Here is a 24,591-nt window from a genome sequence, read left to right as displayed (position 1 = left end):
ACTCTCTGTTTTATCCCCTTTGCCTTTATACAAAGGAATTATGCATGCTCTCTGCCAAGCCCTAGGTACCTTACCCTCTTCCATACACTTATTAAATAATAGCACCAATCACTCCAAAACTATATCCCCACCTGCTTTTAATATTTCAATCTTTATCCATCAATCCCAGCTGCCTTACCCCCTTTCATTTTCCCCACTGCCTCATGAACTTCCCCCACACTCACAACTGGCTCTTCCTCACTCCTACAAGATGTTATTCCTCCTTGCCCTATACACGAAATCACAGCTTCCCTATCTTCATCAACATTCAACAATTCCTCAAAATATTCCCTCCATCTTCCCAATACTTCTACCTCTCCATTTAATAACTCTTCTCTCCCATTTTTAACTGACAAATCCATTTGTTCTCTAGGCTTCCTTAACTTGTTAATCTCACTCCAAAACTTTTTCTTATTTTCAACAAAATTTTTTGATAACATCTCACCCACTCTTATTTGCTCTCTTTTTACATTGCTTCACCACTCTCTTAACCTCTCTCTTTTTCTCCATATACTCTTCCCTCCTTGCATCACTTCTACTTTGTAAAAACTTCTCATATGCAAACTTTTTCTCCCTTACTACTCTCTTTACATCATCACTCCACCAATCGCTCCTGTTCCCTCCTGCACCCACTTTCCTGTAACCACAAACTTCTGCTGAACACTCTAACACTACATTTTTAAACCTATCCCATACCTCTTTGACCCCATGCCTATGCTCTCATTAGCCCATCTATCCTCCAATAGCTGTTTATATCTTACCCTAACTGCCTCCTCGTTTAGTTTATAAACCTTCACCTCTCTCTTACCTGATGCTTCTATTCTCCTTGTATCCCATCTACCTTTTACTCTCAGTGTAGCTACAACTAAAAAGTGATCTGATATATCTGTGGCCCCTCTATAAACATGTACATCCTGAAGTCTAGTCAACAGTCTCTTATCTACCAATACATAATTCAACAAACTACTATCATTTTTCCCTACATCATATCTTGTATACTTATTTATCCTCTTTTTCTGAAAATATGTATTACCTATTACTAAACCCCTTTCTACACAAAGTTCAATCAGAGGGCTCACATTATCATTTACACCTGGCACCCCAAACTTACCTACCACACCCTCTCTTAAAGTTTCTCCTATTTTAGCATTCAGGTCCCCTACCACAATTACTCTCTCACTTGGTTCAAAGGTTCCTATACATTCACTTAACATCTCCCAAAATCTCTCTCTCTCCTCTACATTCCTCTCTTCTCCAGGTGCATACATGCTTATTATGACCCACTTTTCACATCCAACCTTTACTTTAATCCACATAATCCTTGAATTTACACATTCATATTTTCTTTTCTCCTTCCATAACTGATCATTCAACATTACTGCTACCCCTTCCTTAGCTCTAACTTTCTCAGATACTCCAGATTTAATCCCATTTATTTCTCCCCACCGAAACTCCCCTACCCCTTTCAGCTTTGTTTCGGTTAGGGCCAGGACACCCAACTTCTTTTCAGTCATAACATCAGCAATCATCTGTTTCTTGTCATCCGCACTACATCCATGCACATTCAAGCATCCCAGTTTTATAAAGTTTTTCTTCTTCTCTTTTTTAGTAAATGCTTACAGGAGAAGGGGTTACTAGCCCATTGCTCCCGGCATTTTAGTCGCCTCATACGACACGCATTGCTTACGGAGGAAAGATTCTTTTCCGCTTCCCCATGGACAATAGAAGAAATAAAGAACAAGAGCTATTTAGAAAAAGGAGAAAAAACCTAGATGTATGTATGTATGTATATGTATATGTATATGTATATGTATATGTATATGTATATATATATATATATATATATATATATATATATATATAATATATATGTATATATATATATATATATATATATATATATGTGTGTGTGTGTGTATGTATGTATATATATATTTTTTTTTTTTTTTTTTTATTATCACACCGGCCGATTCCCACCAAGGCAGGGTGGCCCGAAAAAGAAAAACTTTCACCATCATTCACTCCATCACTGTCTTGCCAGAAGGGTGCTTTACACTACAGTTTTTAAACTGCAACATTAACACCCCTCCTTCAGAGTGCAGGCACTGTACTTCCCATCTCCAGGACTCAAGTCCGGCCTGCCGGTTTCCCTGAATCCCTTCATAAATGTTACTTTGCTCACACTCCAACAGCACGTCAAGTATTAAAAACCATTTGTCTCCATTCACTCCTATCAAACACGCTCACGCATGCCTGCTGGAAGTCCAAGCCCCTCGCACACAAAACCTCCTTTACCCCCTCCCTCCAACCCTTCCTAGGCCGACCCCTACCCCGCCTTCCTTCCACTACAGACTGATACACTCTTGAAGTCATTCTGTTTCGCTCCATTCTCTCTACATGTCCGAACCACCTCAACAACCCTTCCTCAGCCCTCTGGACAACAGTTTTGGTAATCCCGCACCTCCTCTTAACTTCCAAACTACGAATTCTCTGCATTATATTCACACCACACATTGCCCTCAGACATGACATCTCCACTGCCTCCAGCCTTCTCCTCGCTGCAACATTCATCACCCACGCTTCACACCCATATAAGAGCGTTGGTAAAAACTATACTCTCATACATTCCCCTCTTTGCCTCCAAGGACAAAGTTCTTTGTCTCCACAGACTCCTAAGTGCACCACTCACTCTTTTTCCCTCATCAATTCTATGATTCACCTCATCTTTCATAGACCCATCCGCTGACACGTCCACTCCCAAATATCTGAATACGTTCACCTCCTCCATACTCTCTCCCTCCAATCTGATATTCAATCTTTCATCACCTAATCTTTTTGTTATCCTCATAACCTTACTCTTTCCTGTATTCACCTTTAATTTTCTTCTTTTGCACACCCTACCAAATTCATCCACCAATCTCTGCAACTTCTCTTCAGAATCTCCCAAGAGCACAGTGTCATCAGCAAAGAGCAGCTGTGACAACTCCCACTTTGTGTGTGATTCTTTATCTTTTAACTCCACGCCTCTTGCCAAGACCCTCGCATTTACTTCTCTTACAACCCCATCTATAAATATATTAAACAACCACGGTGACATCACACATCCTTGTCTAAGGCCTACTTTTACTGGGAAAAAATTTCCCTCTTTCCTACATACTCTAACTTGAGCCTCACTATCCTCGTAAAAACTCCTCACTGCTTTCAGTAACCTACCTCCTACACCATACACTTGCAACATCTGCCACATTGCCCCCCTATCCACCCTGTCATACGCCTTTTCCAAATCCATAAATGCCACAAAGACCTCTTTAGCCTTATCTAAATACTGTTCACTTATATGTTTCACTGTAAACACCTGGTCCACACACCCCCTACCTTTCCTAAAGCCTCCTTGTTCATCTGCTATCCTATTCTCCGTCTTACTCTTAATTCTTTCAATTATAACTCTACCATACACTTTACCAGGTACACTCAACAGACTTATCCCCCTATAATTTTTGCACTCTCTTTTATCCCCTTTGCCTTTATACAAAGGAACTATGCATGCTCTCTGCCAATCCCTAGGTACCTTACCCTCTTCCATACATTTATTAAATAATTGCACCAACCACTCCAAAACTATATCCCCACCTGCTTTTAACATTTCTATCTTTATCCCATCAATCCCGGCTGCCTTACCCCCTTTCATTTTACCTACTGCCTCACGAACTTCCCCCACACTCACAACTGGCTCTTCCTCACTCCTACAAGATGTTATTCCTCCTTGCCCTATACAGGAAATCACAGCTTCCCTATCTTCATCAACATTTAACAATACCTCAAAATATTCCTTCCATCTTCCCAATACCTCTAACTCTCCATTTAATAACTCTCCTCTCCTGTTTTTAACTGATAAATCAATTTATTCTCCAGGCTTTCTTAACTTGTTAATCTCACTCCAGAACTTTTTCTTATTTTCAACAAAATTTGTTGATAACATCTCACCCACTCTCTCATTTGCTCTCTTTTTACATTGCTTCACCACTCTCTTAACCTCTCTCTTTTTCTCCATATACTCTTCCCTCCTTGCATCACTTCTACTTTGTAAAAACTTCTCATATGCTAACTTTTTCTCCCTTACTACTCTCTTTACATCATCATTCCACCAATCGCTCCTCTTCCCTCCTGCACCCACTTTCCTGTAACCACAAACTTCTGCTGAACACTCTAACACTACATTTTTAAACCTATCCCATACCTCTTCAACCCCATTGCCTATGCTCTCATTAGCCCATCTATCCTCCAATAGCTGTTTATATCTTACCCTAACTGCCTCCTCTTTTAGTTTATAAACCTTCACCTCTCTCTTCCCTGATGCTTCTATTCTCCTTGTATCCCATCTACCTTTTACTCTCAGTGTAGCTACAACTAGAAAGTGATCTGATATATCTGTGGCCCCTCTATAAACATGTACATCCTGAAGTCTACTCAACAGTCTTTTATCTACCAATACATAATCCAACAAACTACTGTCATTTCGCCCTACATCATATCGTGTATACTTATTTATCCTCTTTTTCTTAAAATATGTATTACCTATAACTAAACCCCTTTCTATACAAAGTTCAATCAAAGGGCTCCCATTATCATTTACACCTGGCACCCCAAACTTACCTACCACACCCTCTCTAAAAGTTTCTCCTACTTTAGCATTCAAGTCCCCTACCACAATTACTCTCTCACTTGGTTCAAAGGCTCCTATACATTCACTTAACATCTCCCAAAATCTCTCTCTCTCCTCTGCATTCCTCTCTTCTCCAGGTGCATACACGCTTATTATGACCCACTTCTCACATCCAACCTTTACTTTAATCCACATAATTCTTGAATTTACACATTCATATTCTCTTTTCTCCTTCCATAACTGATCATTTAACATTACTGCTACCCCTTCCTTTGCTCTAACTCTCTCAGATACTCCAGATTTAATCCCATTTATTTCCCCCCACTGAAACTCTCCTACCCCCTTCAGCTTTGTTTCGCTTAGGGCCAGGACATCCAACTTCTTTTCATTCATAACATCAGCAATCATCTGTTTCTTGTCATCCGCACTACATCCACGCACATTTAAGCAACCCAGTTTTATAAAGTTTTTCTTCTTCTCTTTTTTAGTAATTGTATACAGGAGAAGGGGTTACTAGCCCATTGCTCCCGGCATTTTAGTCGCCTCATACGACACGCATGGCTTACGGAGGAAAGATTCTTTTCCACTTCCCCATGGACAATAGAAGAAATAAAAAAGAACAAGAGCTATTTAGAAAAAGGAGAAAAACCTAGATGTATGTATATATATATATGCATGTGCGTGTCTGTGAAGTGTGACCAAAGTGTAAGTAGGAGTAGCAAGATATCCCTGTTATCTTAGCATGTTTATGAGACAGAAAAAGAAACCAGCAATCCTACCATCATGGTATATATATATATATATATATATATATATATATATATATATATATATATATATATATATATATATATATATATATATATATGTTTACATATATATATATATATATATATATATATATATATATATATATATATATATATATATATATATATACACACACACACACACACACGCACACACACACACACACACACACACACACACACACACACACACACACACACACACACACACACACACACACACAGTGGACCCCCGCATAACGATTACCTCCGAATGCGACCAATTATGTAAGTGTATTTATGTAAGTGCGTTTGTACGTGTATGTTTGGGGGTCTGAAATGGACTAATCTACTTCACAATATTTCTTATGGGAACAAATTCGGCCAGTACTGGCACCTGAACATACTTCTGGAGTGAAAAAATATCGTTAACCGGGGGTCCACTGTATATGCATGTGCGTGTCTGTGAAGTGTGACCAAACTGTAAGTAGGAGTAGCAAGATATCCCTGTTACATAGCGTGTTTATGAGACAGAAAAAGACACCAGCAATCCTACCATCATGGAAAACAGTTACAGGTTTCTGTTTCACAGTCATCTGGCAGGACGGTAGTACTTCCCTGGGTGGTTTCTGTCTACCAACCTACTACCTACAGGCCTAAAACTGATTCCTGCGGAACACCACTTTTTACAGATCCCCACTCAGATTTAACCCCATTTATGAAGATTGAGACACTTATGCAACATATGGGAATCTTTATTGAGGAAAAGTTTTGCCACACAGTGGCTTCATCAGTCCAATGCAAAGCAGAAAGGTGTAAGGAGAGAAGTTTGAGGTAATCAGTCTCTCAGCCTGGAGTCGATGTGTTCAGTCCATCAATCCATCCACCAATTCTACAAGATTGATGGACTGAACACATCGACTCCAGGCTGAGGGACTAATTACCTCAAACTCCTCCTCTCCTTACACCTTTCTGCTTTGTATTGGACTGATGAAGCCACTGTGTGGCAAAACGTTTCCTCAATAAAGACTCCCATATGTTGTATAAGTGTCTCAATCTTCAACTTGTCGGTTTTTTAAATCATTTATCACAACCCCATATATGCGCACACTCTGCTTCCTGTTGGCGAGCCATGATTCGATCCATGACAGCACTTTTCCCCCAATGCTATGAGCAGCCACTTTCTTTATCAGTCTCTGATGTGGTACTCTATCAAAAGCCTTACTGAAGAAAGTTAATAAATTAGTTAGGCAGAAATGGTCCTGGTGAATCCATGTTGAGTATCATTAATCGCATTAATCCTTTTGAGATGGTTTCTTATATTATCAGCTATAATTGACTCTAGTAATTTGCCTACATAAGAACATAAGAATGGAGGAACACTGCAAGGCAGGTCCTTATCAAAACCACCCCTCCCCAAAACTACCCAAGAATTAACACCAATCAAACCCAGCCCCTCCCACTTATATATTTGTCCAATCTCTTTTTAAAGCTGCCTAGGGTCCTAGCCACGATCACCCTACTTGGAAGACCATTCCACACATCCACCACTTTGTTTGAAAACCAGTACTTACCTGTGTCCTTTCTAAATCTAAATTTATCCAACTTAAATCCAATATTTCTGGTTCTTTCCTTGTTCGACACCCATGGTACTTTATTAATATCACCTTCGTTTATACCCATCATCCATTTATATGTCTCTCCAGAGAGTGGAGATTCAAGGCTCTATCTTCATATGGGAGATTCCTTATATAGTAAATCATTTTAGTCATTCTTCTTTGTATGTTCTCTATTGAGTCTACATCCATCCTGTAGTAAGGAGACCAAAATTGAGCGGCATAATCCAAATGAGGCCTCACTAGTGATGTATAGAGCTATAAAATAACTTTTGGACTTCTATTACTTAACCCTTTGACTGTCGCGGCCGTATATATACGTCTTATGTCCTGGTGTCGCAAAATTTAAAAAAAAAAAAAAAACAAAATATTTTTTCTTATGAAATGATAGAGAATCTTTTCCCGATTGTAATGACACCAAAAAAAAAACGAAATTTGATGGAAAACTGACGGAATTATGCTCTCGCGAAGTTAGCAACCTCGGCGCCGTTTACAAATCGGCGATTTCGCCCGCTTTGAGCCCTATTTTTGGCTAATTCCATTGTTCCAGTCGCCCAAACTCATAGCTATTTCTTTAGAACTCCATTTTTTCTATCGATTGAGTACAAGAAACTGCCCATTTACCGATTTCAACTACCTAATAATGTGGTCAGAAATTTGCAATTTGGCCAATTTCACGAAAACTAAAAAATATGACAATTTCAAAATAAGGTCCAGAATGAACAATGCAGACATTCCTGGCTCTAAAATAACATTTTCTTTGCTCATCAGTTGTGTTTCCAGGCCCCTCTTGCTTTCTATTTTGAATTTTTATTCAAACAAAAAATTGAAGACTTACTATTATGCAGACTACTGCAATACTGTAATAATTGTATAAATAACATCAACCCATTCATGACTGCATATTAGAATGGCTATTTGGACATTTACTGGAAAATGGCATCATTTGCTTACTTTTGAACATTGGCAAAAATCAAACATTTCCCCTACTTCGAGCTCCATTTCTAGGTTCTTTTTATAGTAAAATCAATCAAAATCATCTCTATTTCTATAATATGTCTTCCATTCTATCAAATGAGACCAAGAAAACGAGAATACAACCATAAATACTATACGAAAATAGACCACAAAGTCGGCATTTTAATTAAAAAAAAACGGTCGGAGTTTTTTTTTCTCATTATGCACTGCGTGCTCCAGGATTTTTTTTATATGGTGCACACTGACCACACAGACCCATTCTCTCACATGTAGGCCTACCAGCTTTCTCCTGCTTGATTTGAAGCCGCTAGAATTTATGAGTATATATACGTCAAACACGGTACCTCGTAAGACGTATATATACGGCCGCGACAGTCAAAGGGTTAAATTTCTTGAAGTAAAGCCCTGGTCACAGACCGGGCCGCGGGGGCGTTGACCCCCGGAACTCTCTCTAGGTAAACTCCAGGTAATCTGTTAGCCTTATTCCACTCACTTAGGCACTGCTGTCTTGACTTTAAATTTCTGCTTACCATGACTCCCAAGTCTTTTTCACATTCTGTATGATCAAGCTCAACTTCACCTAGTTTATATCTTCGAGAGTTATTTTCATTACCAAGGACTAGTACCTTACACTTATCCACATTAAACTTCATCTGCCATTTTTCAGACTCAAGACATTAATTTGTCCAAATCCTCCTGGAGTTCATTGGTATTCTCCTCAGAATGAATCATACGGCCTAGTTTTGTATCAGCAAATTTGCTCATGTCACTTGTAATTCCTTCATCAAGGTCATTAAAGTCATTGAGGAAATAAATGGTATAAAATACCGACACAATGGAAATATAAACACATATGCAGTATAATGTGATCCTTTATTGTGACAACGTTTTGCCCATGCAGTGGGCTTTATCAGGTCACAAACAGAGATCTACGTGGGGGAAACATACGTGACTATTTATAGGAGAATGCTGGGTCAGGTGGAGAAAACTGCATGTGACAATCTTCCGAGTAGAGTGATAGTCTAAAAACTTGGGCAGCTTTTAAAAGAGATTTGATAAGCTTACGAGTAGACCTTCTGCAGTGTTCCTCGATTCTTGTGTTCCTATGTGGGATAGCGATGAAGAAATTTCTTGGCTAGAGCCTCAGCTATGTTATAGAAGTCGTTGTCCTGGTTGAAGTTGTTGGATGTACAGATAAGTGATGATTCCAGTATTCTTCGGTATTGAACATAAGAACATAAGAAAGGAGGAACACTGCAGCAGGCCTGTTGGCCCATACTAGGCAGGTCCTTTACAATTCATCCCACTAACAAGCATTTGACCAACCCAATTTTCAATGCTACCCAAGAAATAAGCTCTGATGTGCAAGTCCCACTCAAATCCAACCCCTCCCACTCATGTACTTATCCAACCTAAATTTGAAACTACCCAAAGTCCTAGCCTCAATAACCCAACTAGGTAGACTGTTCCACTCATCAACTACCCTATTTCCAAACCAATACTTTCCTATGTCCTTTCTAAATCTAAACTTATCTAATTTAAATCCATTACTGCGGGTTCTCTCTTGGAGAGATATCCTCAAGACCTTGTTAATATCCCCTTTATTAATACCTATCTTCCACTTATACACTTCGATCAGGTCTCCCCTCCTTCTTTGTCTAACAAGTGAATGTAACATAAGAGTCTTCAATCTTTCTTCATAAGGAAGATTTCTAATGCTATGTATTAATTTAGTCATCCTACGCTGAATGTTTTCTAACGAATTTATGTCCATTCTGTAATATGGAGACCAGAATTGAGCTGCATAATCTAGGTGAGGCCTTACTAATGATGTATAAAGCTGCAGTATGACCTCTGGACTTCTGTTGCTTACACTTCTTGATATAAATCCCAGTAATCTATTTGTCTTATTACGTACGCTTAGGCATTGCTGTCTTGGTTTAAGGTTGCTGCTTACCATAACCCCCAAGTCCTTTTCGCAATCTGTATGGCTAAGTTCTACATTATTTAACTTATAAGTGCTAGGGTTATGGACACTCCCGAGCTTCAGAACCTTGCATTTATCTACATTGAACTGCATCTGCCACTTTTCTGACCAAGAGTAGAGTTTGTCTAAATCCTCCTGAAGTTCCCTAACATCTACGTTTGAATCAATTATCCTACCTATCTTCGTGTCATCGGCGAATTTGTGTTAGTCTTCTCTGACGATAAGTCTTGCATTTCTGTAGTTGATTAAATGGTTGTGTGAATTTCGGTGTTGAACACAGGCATTCCTTGGTTCGTCAGATCTGCCTGTGTACTGATGTTCTGAAATACATTTCGCCAACCAGTGGCTTTATCAACACAGATTCTAGGACATAACTTGGAGACTATATACAAAAGATGAAGTAATCAGTCCCTCAGCCTTGGAGTTGGTGTGTAGAGCACCATAGTTGAAGAGATTCTGGAGCACAAGCAAGGAGGCTGGCGCTTAAATGGGCATCAATGGATGGGGATGTGTAGCAAACGAGGGCATAGTCACTGGTAGGCAGGATTCCCCAGTGGAAGTAGGTCATACCCAAGGGATGGGTTAGTGGCAGTAGTATTTGCAGTTGTAATGAAGAAGGTTATGTAGATGTCTTTTGAACCAAGACTCCATGATGTTGCACTGTCTGACAAGCTGTACATTAATGGTATACAATACTCACGGGTTGGCAAAAGTCTACAATTAACCCTTTGACTGTCGCGGCTGTATATATACATCTTATGAGGTACCGTGTTTGACGTATATATACTCATAAATTTTAGCGGCTTCAAATCAAGCAGGAGAAAGCTGGTGGGCCCACATGTGAGAGAATGGGTATGTGTGGTCAGTGTGCACCATATAAAAAAAATCCTGGAGCATGCAGTGCATAATGAGAAGAAAAAACTCTGACCTTTTTTTTTTTTTTTTTTTTAATTAACCCTTTGACTGTTTCAGGCCCCTCTCTGAAACTGTCATTCTATGTCGCTCAATTTTTGAAAAAAAAAAATTATTTTTTCTTATGAAATGATAGAGAATCTTTTCCCGATGGTAATGACACCAAAAGTTCGAAATTTGGTCGAAAACTCGTGGAATTATGCTCCCGCGAAGTTAGCGGTCTCGGCGACATATGCGTATCGGCGATTTCGCCGACTTTGAGCCCAATTTTCAGCCAATTCCATTATTCCAGTTGACCAAACTCATAGCTATTTCTTTAGAACTCTATTTTATCTATCAGCTGAGTACAAGAAACCTCCCATTTACTAATTTGGACTACCCAATATGGTGGTCAGAAATTGGCAATTTGGCCAATTTCACGCAAAATAAAAAAGATGCCAATTTCAAAATAGGGTCCAGAATAAACAAGGTAGACATTCGTGGCACTAAAATAACATATGCTCTGTTCATTAGTCACATCTCTAGGCCCGTCTTATATTATTATTGCTTTCTATTTTGATTTTTTATTCATACAAAAAAATACAAAATTTACTGTTATGCAGACGACTGCATTATTGTAAAAATGGTATAAATAATATCAGTGCACTAGTGAAAGAATATTAGACTCCCCAGTTGACGTGTATTGGACGTGTGGTGTGATTTATGTACTCTTGAACATTGGTAAAAATCGAACATTTCCGCTACTTTGAGCTCAGTTTCAAGGTCGTTTTCATCGTAAAAGTAATGAAAATCATCTCTATTTCTGTAATATGTTTTCCATTTTATCACCTAAGACCATGAAAACGCGAATACAACGATAAATACTATACGAAAATACACCTCAAAGTCGGCGTTTTATTCCAAAAAAACGATCAGAGTTTTTTTTTTCTCATTACGCAATGTGTGCTGCAGGATTTTTTTTATGTGGTGCACACTGACCACACAGACCCATTCTCTCACATGTGGGCCTACCAGCTTTCTCCCGCTTGATTTGAAGCCGCTAGAATTATTGAGTATATATACGTCAGAAACATTGGCTCGTAAGACGTATTTATACGTCGAAAACAGTCAAAGGGTTAAAATGCCGACTTTGTGGTCTATTTTCGTATAGTATTTATGGTTGTACAGTGGACCCCCGCCTAACGATCAGCTTCCAACTCGACCAATTATGTAAGTGTATTTTTGTAAGTGCTTTTGTAGGTGTATTTTTGGGGGTCTGAAACGGACTAATCTAATTCACAATATTTCTTATGGGAACAAATTCGGTCTATAATAGCACCCAAACAGACTTCTGGATTGAAATAATATCGTTAGGCAGGGGTCCACTGTATTCTCGTTTTCTCGATCTCGTTTGATAGAATGGAAAATATATTATAGAAATAGAGGTGATTTTGATTGATTTTACTATAAAGAGAACCTGGAAATGGAGCACAAAGTACGGGAAATGTTTGATTTTTGCCGATGTTCAAAAGCAAACAAATGATGTCATTGTCCAATAAATGTCCAAATAGCCATTCTAATATGCAGTCATGAATGAGTTGATGTAATTTTTACAAATATTACAGTACTGCAGTAGTCTGCATAACAGTAAATCTTCTATTTTTTGTTTGAATAAAATTTCAAAATAAAAAACAAGAGTAATATCAGAGGGGCCTGGAGACATGACTGGTCCTTATTTTGAAATTGTCATAATTTTTAATTTTCATGAAATTGGCCAAATTGCAAATTTCTGACCATGTTATTGGGTAGTTGAAATCGGTAAATGGGCAGTTTCTTGTACTCAATCGATGGAAAAAAATGGAGTTCTGAAGAAATAGCTATGAGTTTGGTTGACTGGAATAATGGAATTAGCCGAAAATAGGGCTCAAAGTGAGCATTTTTTTTGGTGTCTTTACAATCGGGAAAAGATTCTCTATCATTTCATAAGAAAAAAAATTTTTTTTTTTTAAATTTTGCGAAAGCCTTCGACAAGTGTGACCATGGCGTAATAGCGCACAAAATGCGCGCTAAAGGAATAACAGGAAAAGTCGGTCGATGGATCTATAATTTCCTCACTAACAGAACACAGAGAGTAGTCGTCAACAGAGTAAAGTCCGAGGCAGCTACGGTGAAAAGCTCTGTTCCACAAGGCACAGTACTAGCTCCCATCTTGTTCCTCATCCTCATATCCGACATAGACAAGGATGTCAGCCACAGCACCGTGTCTTCCTTTGCAGATGACACCCGAATCTGCATGACAGTGTCTTCCATTGCAGACACTGCAAGGCTCCAGGCGGACATCAACCAAATCTTTCAGTGGGCTGCAGAAAACAATATGAAGTTCAACGATGAGAAATTTCAATTACTCAGATATGGTAAACATGAGGAAATTAAATCTTCATCAGAGTACAAAACAAATTCTGGCCACAAAATAGAGCGAAACACCAACGTCAAAGACCTGGGAGTGATTATGTCGGAGGATCTCACCTTCAAGGACCATAACATTGTATCAATCGCATCTGCTAGAAAAATGACAGGATGGATAATGAGAACCTTCAAAACTAGGGAGGCCAAGCCCATGATGACGCTCTTCAGGTCACTTGTTCTATCTAGGCTGGAATATTGCTGCACTCTAACAGCACCTTTCAAGGCAGGTGAAATTGCCGACCTAGAAAATGTACAGAGAACTTTCACGGCGCGCATAACGGAGATAAAACACCTCAATTACTGGGAGCGCTTGAGGTTTCTAAACCTGTATTCCCTGGAACGCAGGAGGGAGAGATACATGATTATATACACCTGGAAAATCCTAGAGGGACTAGTACCGAACTTGCACAATAAAATCACTCACTACGAAAGCAAAAGACTTGGCAGACGATGCACCATCCCCCCAATGAAAAGCAGGGGTGTCACTAGCACGTTAAGAGACCATACAATAAGTGTCAGGGGCCCGAGACTGTTCAACTGCCTCCCAGCACACATAAGGGGGATTACCAACAGACCCCTGGCAGTCTTCAAGCTGGCACTGGACAAGCACCTAAAGTCAGTTCCTGATCAGCCGGGCTGTGGCTCGTACGTTGGTTTGCGTGCAGCCAGCAGCAACAGCCTGGTTGATCAGGCGCTGATCCACCAGGAGGCCTGGTCACAGACCGGGCCGCGGGGGCGTTGACCCCCGAAACTCTCTCCAGGTAAACACCAGGAGACACCTCAGGATTGGGGATTGCGACAGTCAAGGGGTTAAAGATACCCAGATGTCGCACATGTGCCTAATTTTCATCTTGTCGGTATTGTATACCATGCATTTTTTTTTTCAACAAACCTGCCATATCCCACCAAGGCAGTGTGGCCCAAAAAGAAAAACGAAAGTTTTTCTTTTTAAATTTAGTAATTTGTACAGAAGAAGGGGTTACTAGCCCCTTGCTCCCGCATTTTAGTCGCCTCTTACAACACGCATGGCTTATGGAGGAAGACTTCTGAAGGGGTTACTAGCCCCTTGCTCCCGCATTTTAGTCGCCTCTTACAACACGCATGGCTTATGGAGGAAGAATTCTGTTCCACTTCCCCATGGAGATAAGAGGAAATAAACAAGAACAAGAACTAGAAAGAAAATAGAAGAAAACCCAGAGGGGTGTGTATATACACCTACCATCCGACTTATGACCTGCTCGACTTACGACAACTTGACTTACGACCGTGTTTTTTATGCCAAATTTCTGGGAAATAAACAACTATTTGTGTTGTACAGAGTGTTTATCCTAAACCTTACAGTATAAAATACAGTACTAACAACATAAAAAGTACAGCAAAACATGAAATACCAAAATAAAACAATAAAATAGTCATTACAAAAATGTTTTGTTGATATTCAGTAGTAAAGTTCGACTTACGACCATTTCGACTTACGACCGGTTTCTCGGAACCGAACTCGGTCGTAAGTCGGATGGTAGGTGTATATGCTTGTACATGTATGTGTGTCTACCTTCAACCCTTGATATCTCCATTTAAGAACCCCTACGATAGTGTGACCTAAGTGTAAGAAGTAGTAGCAAGATGTACCTGAAATCTTGCATGTTTATGAGATAGAAAAAAGGCACCAGCAATCCTACCATCATGTAAAACAATTACAGGTTTCCGTTTTACACTCGCTTGGCAGGACGGTAGTACCTCCCTGGGCGGTTGCTGTTTACCAACCTACTACCTATTATACCGTTTATGTACAGCTCAATTTTCAGTGCTACCCAAGCAATAAGCTTTGATAATTCTGTTTACTCACATGCAAGTCCTACTCAAATCCAACCCACTCTCACTCATGCATTTATCCAACCCAAGGTTTTAGCTTCGATAGGACCTTGGGTAAAGGGATGGGGGACTGTAGTGGCAGGATTCCTTGTGAAGAACATTGTGATGGACAACTGAGACCATTTCTTCATATCTACAAACAGAGTTTTGTAGGGAATTATGCCTCTATCAATGTCATTCATTACCTTCAAAGCCCTCAGCATAAATATGATTTGGGGGCTGGGAATTTGCGAATGCTCGAAGCCCGCGAAAGTGGAAAATGCGAATGTTGAGGGAGACCCGTACATGCATATGTAATGTGACCTAAGTGTAATTAGAAGTAGCAAAATGTACCTGTTATCTTGTGTTTATGAAATAGAAAGAAGAGCCACCAGCAGTCCTACCATTGTGTAAAACAAATACTACAGGTTTCCTTTTCACATTCACTTGGCAAGACGGTAATACAGTGGTCCCTCAATTATCGTCCTTAATCCGTTCCTGGAAGTGGGACTATTATCGAGATAGACGATTTTCGAATCAATTTTCCCCATAAGAAATAATGTAAATCCAATTAATTCGTTCCAGACACCAGGAAGTATCAACAACAATTTTTTTTTTTACCTAAAAGATAGATTTACATGCACAAAAGAATGAACTTTCAACATGACAGTTACCTTTATTGAAGGCTGTTGTTGATGAATGGAAGACAGGGAGGAGGAGAGAGGGAAGAGAGGTTATTGTTTGGAAGGGGAATCCCCCTCCATAAGGACTCTAGGTCACTTCTCTAGCATAAATATAGGTTTACATGCAGAAGAAAATGCCAAATAAATGTAAAGCACTAATAAAATGTATAAGTGAACATTGGTAATAGGGGTAGTTGATGGGTGGAATGGTCTGCCTAGTAGGGTGATCGAAGCTAAAACATTGGGTAGTTTCAAATATAGGTTGGATAAATACATGAGTGAGAGGGGTTGGATTTGAGTCGGACTTGCATCTGAGCTTATTGCTTGGGTAGCATTTACTCTGTTAGTGGGTTGGATTTGTGAAGGACTGGCCTAGTATGGGCCAACAGGCTTATTGCAGTGTTCCTCCTTTCTTATGTTCTAAAAGCTATGGCTTGGGTAGTTTCAAATTTAGGTTGTATAAATACACGAGTGAGAGGGGTTGGATTTGAGTCGGACTTGCATCTGAGCTTATTGCTTGGGTAGCATTTATTCTGTTAGTGGGTTGGATTTGTGAATGACTGGCCTAGTATGGGCCAGCAGGCCTACTGTAGTGTTCCTCCTTTCTTATGTTCTTATTGGAGACTTGTTTGTGTGAGGGAGGGATGGCAAGTTTATTGTTGGAGAATATGACACTAATATCAACTCTACGGCTTATTTATCTATCACAATTCAACTAATATGACATAATAAACAATATTAATAACATAGAAACATGGAATATACTCTAGAATGAATAAAATAAGTCATTACGTATGTCACGAGAGGTGTTGTGTTGTTGTTGGGTATATAAGGGCCACTGAGAGTAAGCTGTCCATAATGGTGGTGAAGCAGCAGCTGAGGCAGTGGTGCTTTCTGTAGCCCTGTATAACTCCAACAACATTGGAGGAGTTGGTAGAATCGCTGAATCACTAAAGAAGGAACCCTCTACCACCATCACTACGACCTTCTACCACTATTACAACTGTTACCACTATCACAGCTGCTTCCACTCTACCACCACCACCTTTGTATTTTTCTACAAACTTTTTCATAAATTATGTGTGTTTCTCACATTCTTTAGCAAAGGGCTGGCACTAGAAGCTTTCTTTGGAGCCATGGTAGCTTATTTAGCACTTGCAAGCACTAAAATCAATGGAATATTATGAAATATTTCGTAGGAGCATGTGAGGGGATCGTCGCTCACTGGTAAACAATGGCACACTGGCTGGGAAGGCAGGCCCAGGCGGCTCAGAGCGTGAGTACCCGTCCCAGACAAAGGACGATTAACGAGTTAATGGACCATTTGCGAGCCAGTGTTTAGACAAAATAACGGGACTATTTCCGAAATGGACGACTTTCAGGCCGGACGATTGTTGAGGGACCACTGTACGTCCCTGGGTGGTTGCTGTCTACCAGCCTACTGTAATTATTGGCAAGATTTGCACCATTAACCCTTTGACTGTTTTGGTTGTATATACAGTGGACCCCTGGTATTCGATATTAATCCTTTCCTGAGAGCTCATCGAATACCGAAAATACCGAAAAGGGAATCAATTTTCCCCATAAGAAATAATGGAAATCAAATTAATCCGTTCAAGACACCCAAAAGTATGAAAAAGAATTTTTTTTGCCACATGAAATATTAATTTTAATACACACAAACTGAAGAAGACATGCACAGTTGCATGACACTTACCTTTATTGAAGATCTGGTGATGATTGATGGGATGGGAGGAGGGGAGAGTGTGGATGGTGGTAGTGTTTAGAAGGGGAATCCCCTTCCATTAGGACTTGAGGTAGCAAGTTCTTTTCCGGGGTTACTTCCCTTCTTCTTTTAATGCCACTAGGACCAGCTTGAGAGTCACTGGACCTCTGACGCAAAACAGATCTGTCCATAAAGCTCTGTACCTCCCGTTCCTTTACGATTTGTCTAAAATGGGCCACAACATTGTCATTGTAATAGTCACCATCACGGCTTGCAATAGCTGTGTTAGGGTGATTTTCATCCATAAAGGTTTGCATTTCAACCCACTGTGCACACATTTCCTTAATTTTTGAAGTAGGCACAATGGATTCCACAACTGGCATAGGCTTCTCAGGGTTAGCCCCAAACCCTTCAAAATCTTTCTTAATTTCCATACTAATTCTCACCTTTTTACTATAGGGTTTGCACTAGAAGCTTTCTTGGGACCCCTGGTGACTTATTTTGCAGAAACAAGCACCAAAAACAGTGATAATATTGAATGTACCGAATGTATACTTAGATGCACGCACACTGGCTGGCTTGTAAACACTGGCACACACAGGGCAGCCCGTTCAGGCCACACGTGGACACGTCTCGTATGAATCGTATCAAATACCGGGTTTTCAAATGGATACCGAGGCAAAATTTTTGCATTAAAATGCATCGAATACCGATGCCATCGAATACTGGGGGTCCACTGTATACGTCTTATGAGCCAGTGTTTTGGACGTATATATACAGGAAGGCCCCGCTTTACGGCGTTTCACTTTACGGCGTTCCGCTAATACGGACATTTCAAATTATGACCAAAACTCACTATACGGCTCCCCCCACCTGACTTTCTAATACGGTCACCGTGCCCCACCCTGTTTGTTTACATTCTCCATGAGCTCAGTAAGCACTAAGTCTCTCCATTTTGTCTGGAAACTCCAAAATTTCAAATGTTTTTAAAAGTTATTTCATATTTTATATATACTCTGATAATTATACTTATGTATACCTGTACCTAAATAAACTTACATACATCGAGTCATTTAAATGTCATATATTACGTTAATATACACATTTTCATTAATCCATCCATGATATTTTTTTCAAAATTATATAATAAACACGATGCATAACATATAAATAAGATAAATACACCCCACAGTAGAATAAATAAACATAAATGTGAGATGTGAGCAGACGACTTCCACAAGTGACGCCATAATAACAATACTCACCGAGTCTCATTAAATGTCGTATATTACGGTAATATACACATTTTCATTAATCCATCCATGATATTTTTTTCAAAATTATATAATAAACACGATGCATAACATATAAATAAGATAAATACACCCCACAGTAGAATAAATAAACATAAATGTGAGATGTGAGCAGACGACTTCCACAAGTGACGCCATAATAACAATACTCACCGAGTCTCATTAAATGTCGTATATTGCGGTAATATACACATTTTCATTAATCCATCCATGATATTTTTTTCAAAATTATATAATAAACACAATGCATAACATATAAATAAGATAAATACACCCCACAGTAGAATAAATAAACATAAATGTGAGATGTGAGCAGACGACTTCCACAAGTGACGCCATAATAACAATACTCACCGAGTCTCATTAAATGTCGTATATTGCGGTAATATACACATTTTCATTAATCCATCCATGATATTTTTTTCAAAATTATATAATAAACACGATGCATAACATATAAATAAGATAAATACACCCCACAGTAGAATAAATAAACAAATGTGAGATGTGAGCAGACGACTTGCACAAGTGGTGATAATAACAATACTCGCCGAGTCTCATTAAATGTCGTATATTACGGTAATATACACATTTTCATTAATCCATCCATGATATTTTTTTCAAAATTATATAATAAACACGATGCATAACATATAAATAAGATAAATACACCCCACAGTAGAATAAATAAACATAAATGTGAGATGTGGTAGCAGACGACTTGCACAAGTGGTGATAATAACAATACTCACCGAGTCTCATTAAATGTCGTATATTGCGGTAATATACACATTTTCATTAATCCAGCCATGATATTTTTTTCAAAATTATATAATAAACACGATACATAACATAAAAAGATGATAAATACACCCCACAATAGAATAAATAAACATAAATATAAGATGTGGGAGCCTGGTTTGTTTACATAACTCTGCGCCTGTTACCTCTCATGTACTCATTCTTTCTCTCTCTCATTTATTCGTTTTATCTCATTTACTTACTCCTGACCCTACATTAAGACTACAAATATTTTAAGGTAAGTAATGAGTGAACTGTATATACATTTTATCGCTCTGGGATGCTTAAATATCATAGAATAGTATGTGTGGGTGGGGTGGCCTGGTGAGGTAGCCTGGCTATTACAATACATACCACACTTGATTTCTTACAATAAATACTACTTGTCTCACCCTAGATTAAGACTATAAATATTTTAAGGTAAGTAATGAGTGCACTATGTGTGTATTGTACCTTTTTATTGTTTTTTGATGCCTGGTTCTATTGCTAACTTAATATATGTTAGTGTAAACTTGTTATCTAGTGTTTGTATGCATTTATAAGTGGAAAAAAAGGGTGTTCCACTTTACGGCGATTTCCGCTTTACGGCGGTAGCCTGGAACCTAACCTGCCGTATAAGTGGGGCCCTCCTGTACTCAAATTCTAGCGGCTTCAAATCAAGCAGGAGAAAGCTGGTAGGTCCACATGTGAGAGAATGGGTCAGTGTGCTATCATTTCATAAGAAAAAATAATTTTTTTTTGACTCATGAAATTGTAATGACACAATTGAAAACAAACCATACCATGGGGCTTGCGACAGTCAAAGGGTTAACAGAATGGTTTAGATTATTAGTTTGCTCCACAATGAGGCTACCAATTTGTTCACTGGTTCTACATTATATTTCGTAAATAGCAGAAAATCGTCAAATGTAACTAAGGTAATTGTTTTAAACTAATGACTATGTTATTTTACAGCAATTTGTACCTCGGTATGGATACCGTAAAATACTAGCAGAAAAAGAGAAGAACTGGGTTAAAGAAGTTCCTGATAATGCAGACCCATACGAGGATCAGTTTGCAAAAGCAGCAGAGATAAAGAAGGAAAATATAGCCAAAAATGAGTATCAGCGCTTGCGAAATATAGCCAAGCACAGAAAACTGAAGGTTCCTAATGTTGGAATCACTGGAAATGAATATGCTTCAGCTAAAGATGTGAGTATGAGCGTAGTACTATATAACAAGAAATATTAAATAAATAGCTAATTAAACTGCAAGAAGTTAAATCCTACAGATAAAAATTATTTCTGGAAGAGTAGTTAAAAATGTGAATTATTATTTTCTGTAGTAATAGCTTATTTGGTACATTTTACAATTAAAATTTTATAAAGTTCCTCTATATAGTGCATAATTTTTCTTATTTTTTGTAAATGTGATTGAACAAGGATGCACCTTTGTACTAGCATTTACAAAAAAATCATGCTACATGCATTAGCTTTTTACGAGAACTTACTGTAATGAAAATACTTTGTCAAGTTATTTATTTTTCCTCATATTGCAGCTGGGATTAGCCACGCATTATGCACGACATGCAACGGCTTCATTGGGCAAATTTCAGCCGGATCTTCCAAATGAGAAAAAAGTTAAGGGTTTGGGCAAGAAACGTAAGCACGAAGATACCACTGGTGATGCCGAGGTTGAGAAGAAACGGTACATGGCAGTTCTTGAGAAGATTGACAAGCCAGACCTGAACCTGGAGGGAGCAGTCCATAAGCAGATCAGAGATGAGAATGTTATGTAAGTTCATATTTAGCACTAAGCTCTTCTAAATCTATCAAAATTATTCATGGTTTTCACATTGGCAGGGAAGGAAAGTACCATAGCATTTGCAACAATAGTTGCCATTATTATTTTTATTATCATTGTTATTATTACTTTACAGTGGTGGGGAAAGTATGTACTAAGCATGTAGTGGTAATACAGTGCTTGAGGAATGGGAAGCAAGCAAGTTTGATTCATGGAAAGGGAGGTGTATCTCCAAATCCCTGGACCAAGAGTCCCTAACTAATCTCAAGGTACCCCCTCCCTTTTTTTTTTTTTTTTTTTTTTTTTTTTTTTTTTTTTTTTTTTTTTGTTCCTCATGGGAGGGGGATGCCTGGATGCCAGTTAAGGGCTTTTGATCCAAAGAATTTGAAACTATCCTTCCCTTACTTGCATTGAGCCTGATTGCTGCCAGTTTTACAGGTTTAGAGCTTTCTCATATATAATAATAGTAATAGCCTATTAGATTATAACAGAGGATGACACATGCAGTGTTTGTATTACAAAGCTAATATGTTACAAAAGCCATCTCCCTGTAGCATAGTTTTTAAGTAACCAAAACTTATCTTTCAGAATGGATCTGGAACGCAGAGGTGGGAAGAAATATGGCAGAAGATCAAAAATGGGTGGCAGGCACCGAACTAAATCAGATCATAGAGCTGCTAAATTGGGCAAGGGTTATCATAAAATAAAAGCCAAAATAAAGAGCAAAGCTAAATTTGGGGGCACAGGAAAGGGTGGGAGTAAAGGGAATTTTGGGGATATGAGAAAGGGTGCAGGTAAGGGTAAGGGTGCAGGTAAAGGGAAGGGTGGTGGTAAAGCTAAACGTTAAAAGGCTGTTTTCATTGTTTTAAATTAAAATGCACCTATGACATTATACAAAAGAATATATTACCTGTATATTGTTGGTATGTAGTTAAATAAATGGTGACAGCTGTTAATTTTTTTTGTTTTGTAACATGTGACATAACAGCAAGATATGTTCTCACTTAGACATTCCTACACTTCACTGTTAGGCATGGAATTGTCATGTGGGGGTTTGATAACGTGGATTGGGTAAGAACACTCGCGTAGGCTGGTTAGTATGTATAATTATAATGGAAAGTATGGGAAGCACAGGCTCTCTATATTAAAACTGACTCACCAGTGAAGCCTAGGGGTAAGCAGCATTCAAAAACATGCTATGGTTAGCTGCAATGTGAAAAAGTCAGTGATTCACGCAGACGGTTGGTAGCGAGTCATACTACTGGGAACTGATACTACTGAGAGCTTGGCGACACTAACGTATGTCGTCCTGACATACAGCTAATACAAACTAGAGACAGCAGGCGTACGGCTTGGGCTGATTCTATACAATGGCAAAGTACACAACAATTGAACATTGTAACATACATAGGGAGAATATTGGAATGGAAGCTAATGTAATTTACTGTAATGAAACTTACTGTAATGCATTGCAAGGTATGATATAGCACAACTCGTCGAATGAGACTCAACATTGGGATTACCCAATAGAAGTAATAAAAAAAAAAAATTTGATCAATTGATCGGTATTCACGTGGTCTACGGATTCTGAGGAAGGATATGTACAAAGAAAGAAGTGTTTAACAGTAAAGGCAGACTTGGTGCACTCAAATCTAGACTGTTAAACCTCAGAATTTGGAGAGAACGTGAATACAAAAAAAAAAATTCTTGAATATTATTAAGTTGATACCGTAATTATTCATCTATAAAGGTTATTTACATTTAACCCCAGCTCTGCGAGGATCAAACTCTGTTATTATTATAATAAAAAAGAAGCGCTAAGCCATAAGGGCTATACAACGCTGCAGGGTAGGGAAGGAAGCAAGGGTATCAGGCGGCAGAAGGGGGAGGGATGATTAGTAGGTTACAGAAAACAGCGGGGCAGGGGATAGTGTGGGGGTAAGGGTTAGCAAGAGATTGAGGTAGAAAGGGCTGAAGGTATCATCAGAGTTTGTGGAGTAGGTCAGTTGTTGTCAAAAAGTCAATAAGAGAGTCCGGATGAAAGGTGGGTCCATCAGCGAGAAGGGAAGGTAAAGAGAGAGTAGTAGAGCAGAGACGATGTTGGAGGTAAATTCTCCGTGCTTGTTGATAAATTGGGCAGTCTAACAGAATGTGGCTGACCGATAATGGAACCTGACAATGCTCACAGAGAGGAGCAGGGCACCTCTCCATGAGATGTCCATGAGTAAGACGATGCGAAGGCGGGAGAGAGTAGTCTCCCAACCTCGACACTGGTGACAAGAAGACGGCCAGTAACCTATACAGTGGACCCTCTACCAACGATATTAATCCGCTCCTGAGAGCTCATCGTTAGTCGAAATTATCATTAGTTGAGTTAATTTTCCCCATAAGAAATAATGGAAATCAAATTAATCTGTTCCTGACACCCCAAAGTATTGAAAAAAAAAAAATTTTACCACACGAAATATTAATTTTAATACACACAAACTGAAGAAGACATGTACAATTACATGACACTTACCTTTTTTGAAGATCTGGTGATGATTGATGGGATGGGAGGAGGGGAGAGTGTGGATGGTGTTGGTGTTTAGAAGGGGAATCCCCTTCCATTAGGACTTGAGGTGTCAAGTCCTTTTCTGGGGTTACTTCCCTTCTTCTTTTAATGCCACTACGACCAGCTTGAGAGTCACTGGACCTCTGTTGCACAACATATCTGTCCATAGAGGCCTGTACCTCCGGTTCCTTTATGACATTCCTGAAGTGTTTCACAACATTGTCAGCGTAATAGTCGCCAGCACGGCTTGCAATAGCTGTGTGAGGGTGATTTTCATCAAAAAAGGTTTGCACTTTAAGCCACATTTCCTTAATCTTTGAATTAGACAACTTCTTCAATTTCTCTATCCCCTCCTCTAGAGCAGTTTCCTCAGGTGTGGCCTCTTGCTGTTGAAGATGATCTTGCAGCTCATCAGTGGTTAGTTCTTCATTGTCCCCCTCCACCAACTCTTCC

The 24,591-nt window shown here is 39.0% G+C and overlaps 1 protein-coding gene across 1 annotated transcript in view; it reads left to right on the top strand.

Moving 5' to 3' along the window:
• The window catches only part of LOC128685683 (ribosome biogenesis regulatory protein homolog), an 83,895-nt gene extending 61,355 nt beyond the window's left edge, over nucleotides 1–22,540 (top strand). Inside the window, exons 4-6 of the mRNA XM_070088123.1 lie at nucleotides 20,757–20,993; nucleotides 21,340–21,575; nucleotides 22,173–22,540. Of these exons, the coding sequence (XP_069944224.1) occupies nucleotides 20,757–20,993; nucleotides 21,340–21,575; nucleotides 22,173–22,431 (732 nt within the window). The 3' untranslated portion in view covers nucleotides 22,432–22,540. The remainder of the gene's footprint in view (nucleotides 1–20,756; nucleotides 20,994–21,339; nucleotides 21,576–22,172) is intronic.
• Nucleotides 22,541–24,591: the final 2,051 nt, after the last annotated feature.

This window comes from Cherax quadricarinatus, chromosome 23 (assembly GCF_038502225.1).
Source record: "Cherax quadricarinatus isolate ZL_2023a chromosome 23, ASM3850222v1, whole genome shotgun sequence".
Lineage (NCBI taxonomy): Eukaryota > Metazoa > Arthropoda > Malacostraca > Decapoda > Parastacidae > Cherax > Cherax quadricarinatus.
The sequence above is the reverse complement of the archived record's forward strand: the minus strand, read 5'-3'. Positions and strand labels throughout refer to the sequence as shown.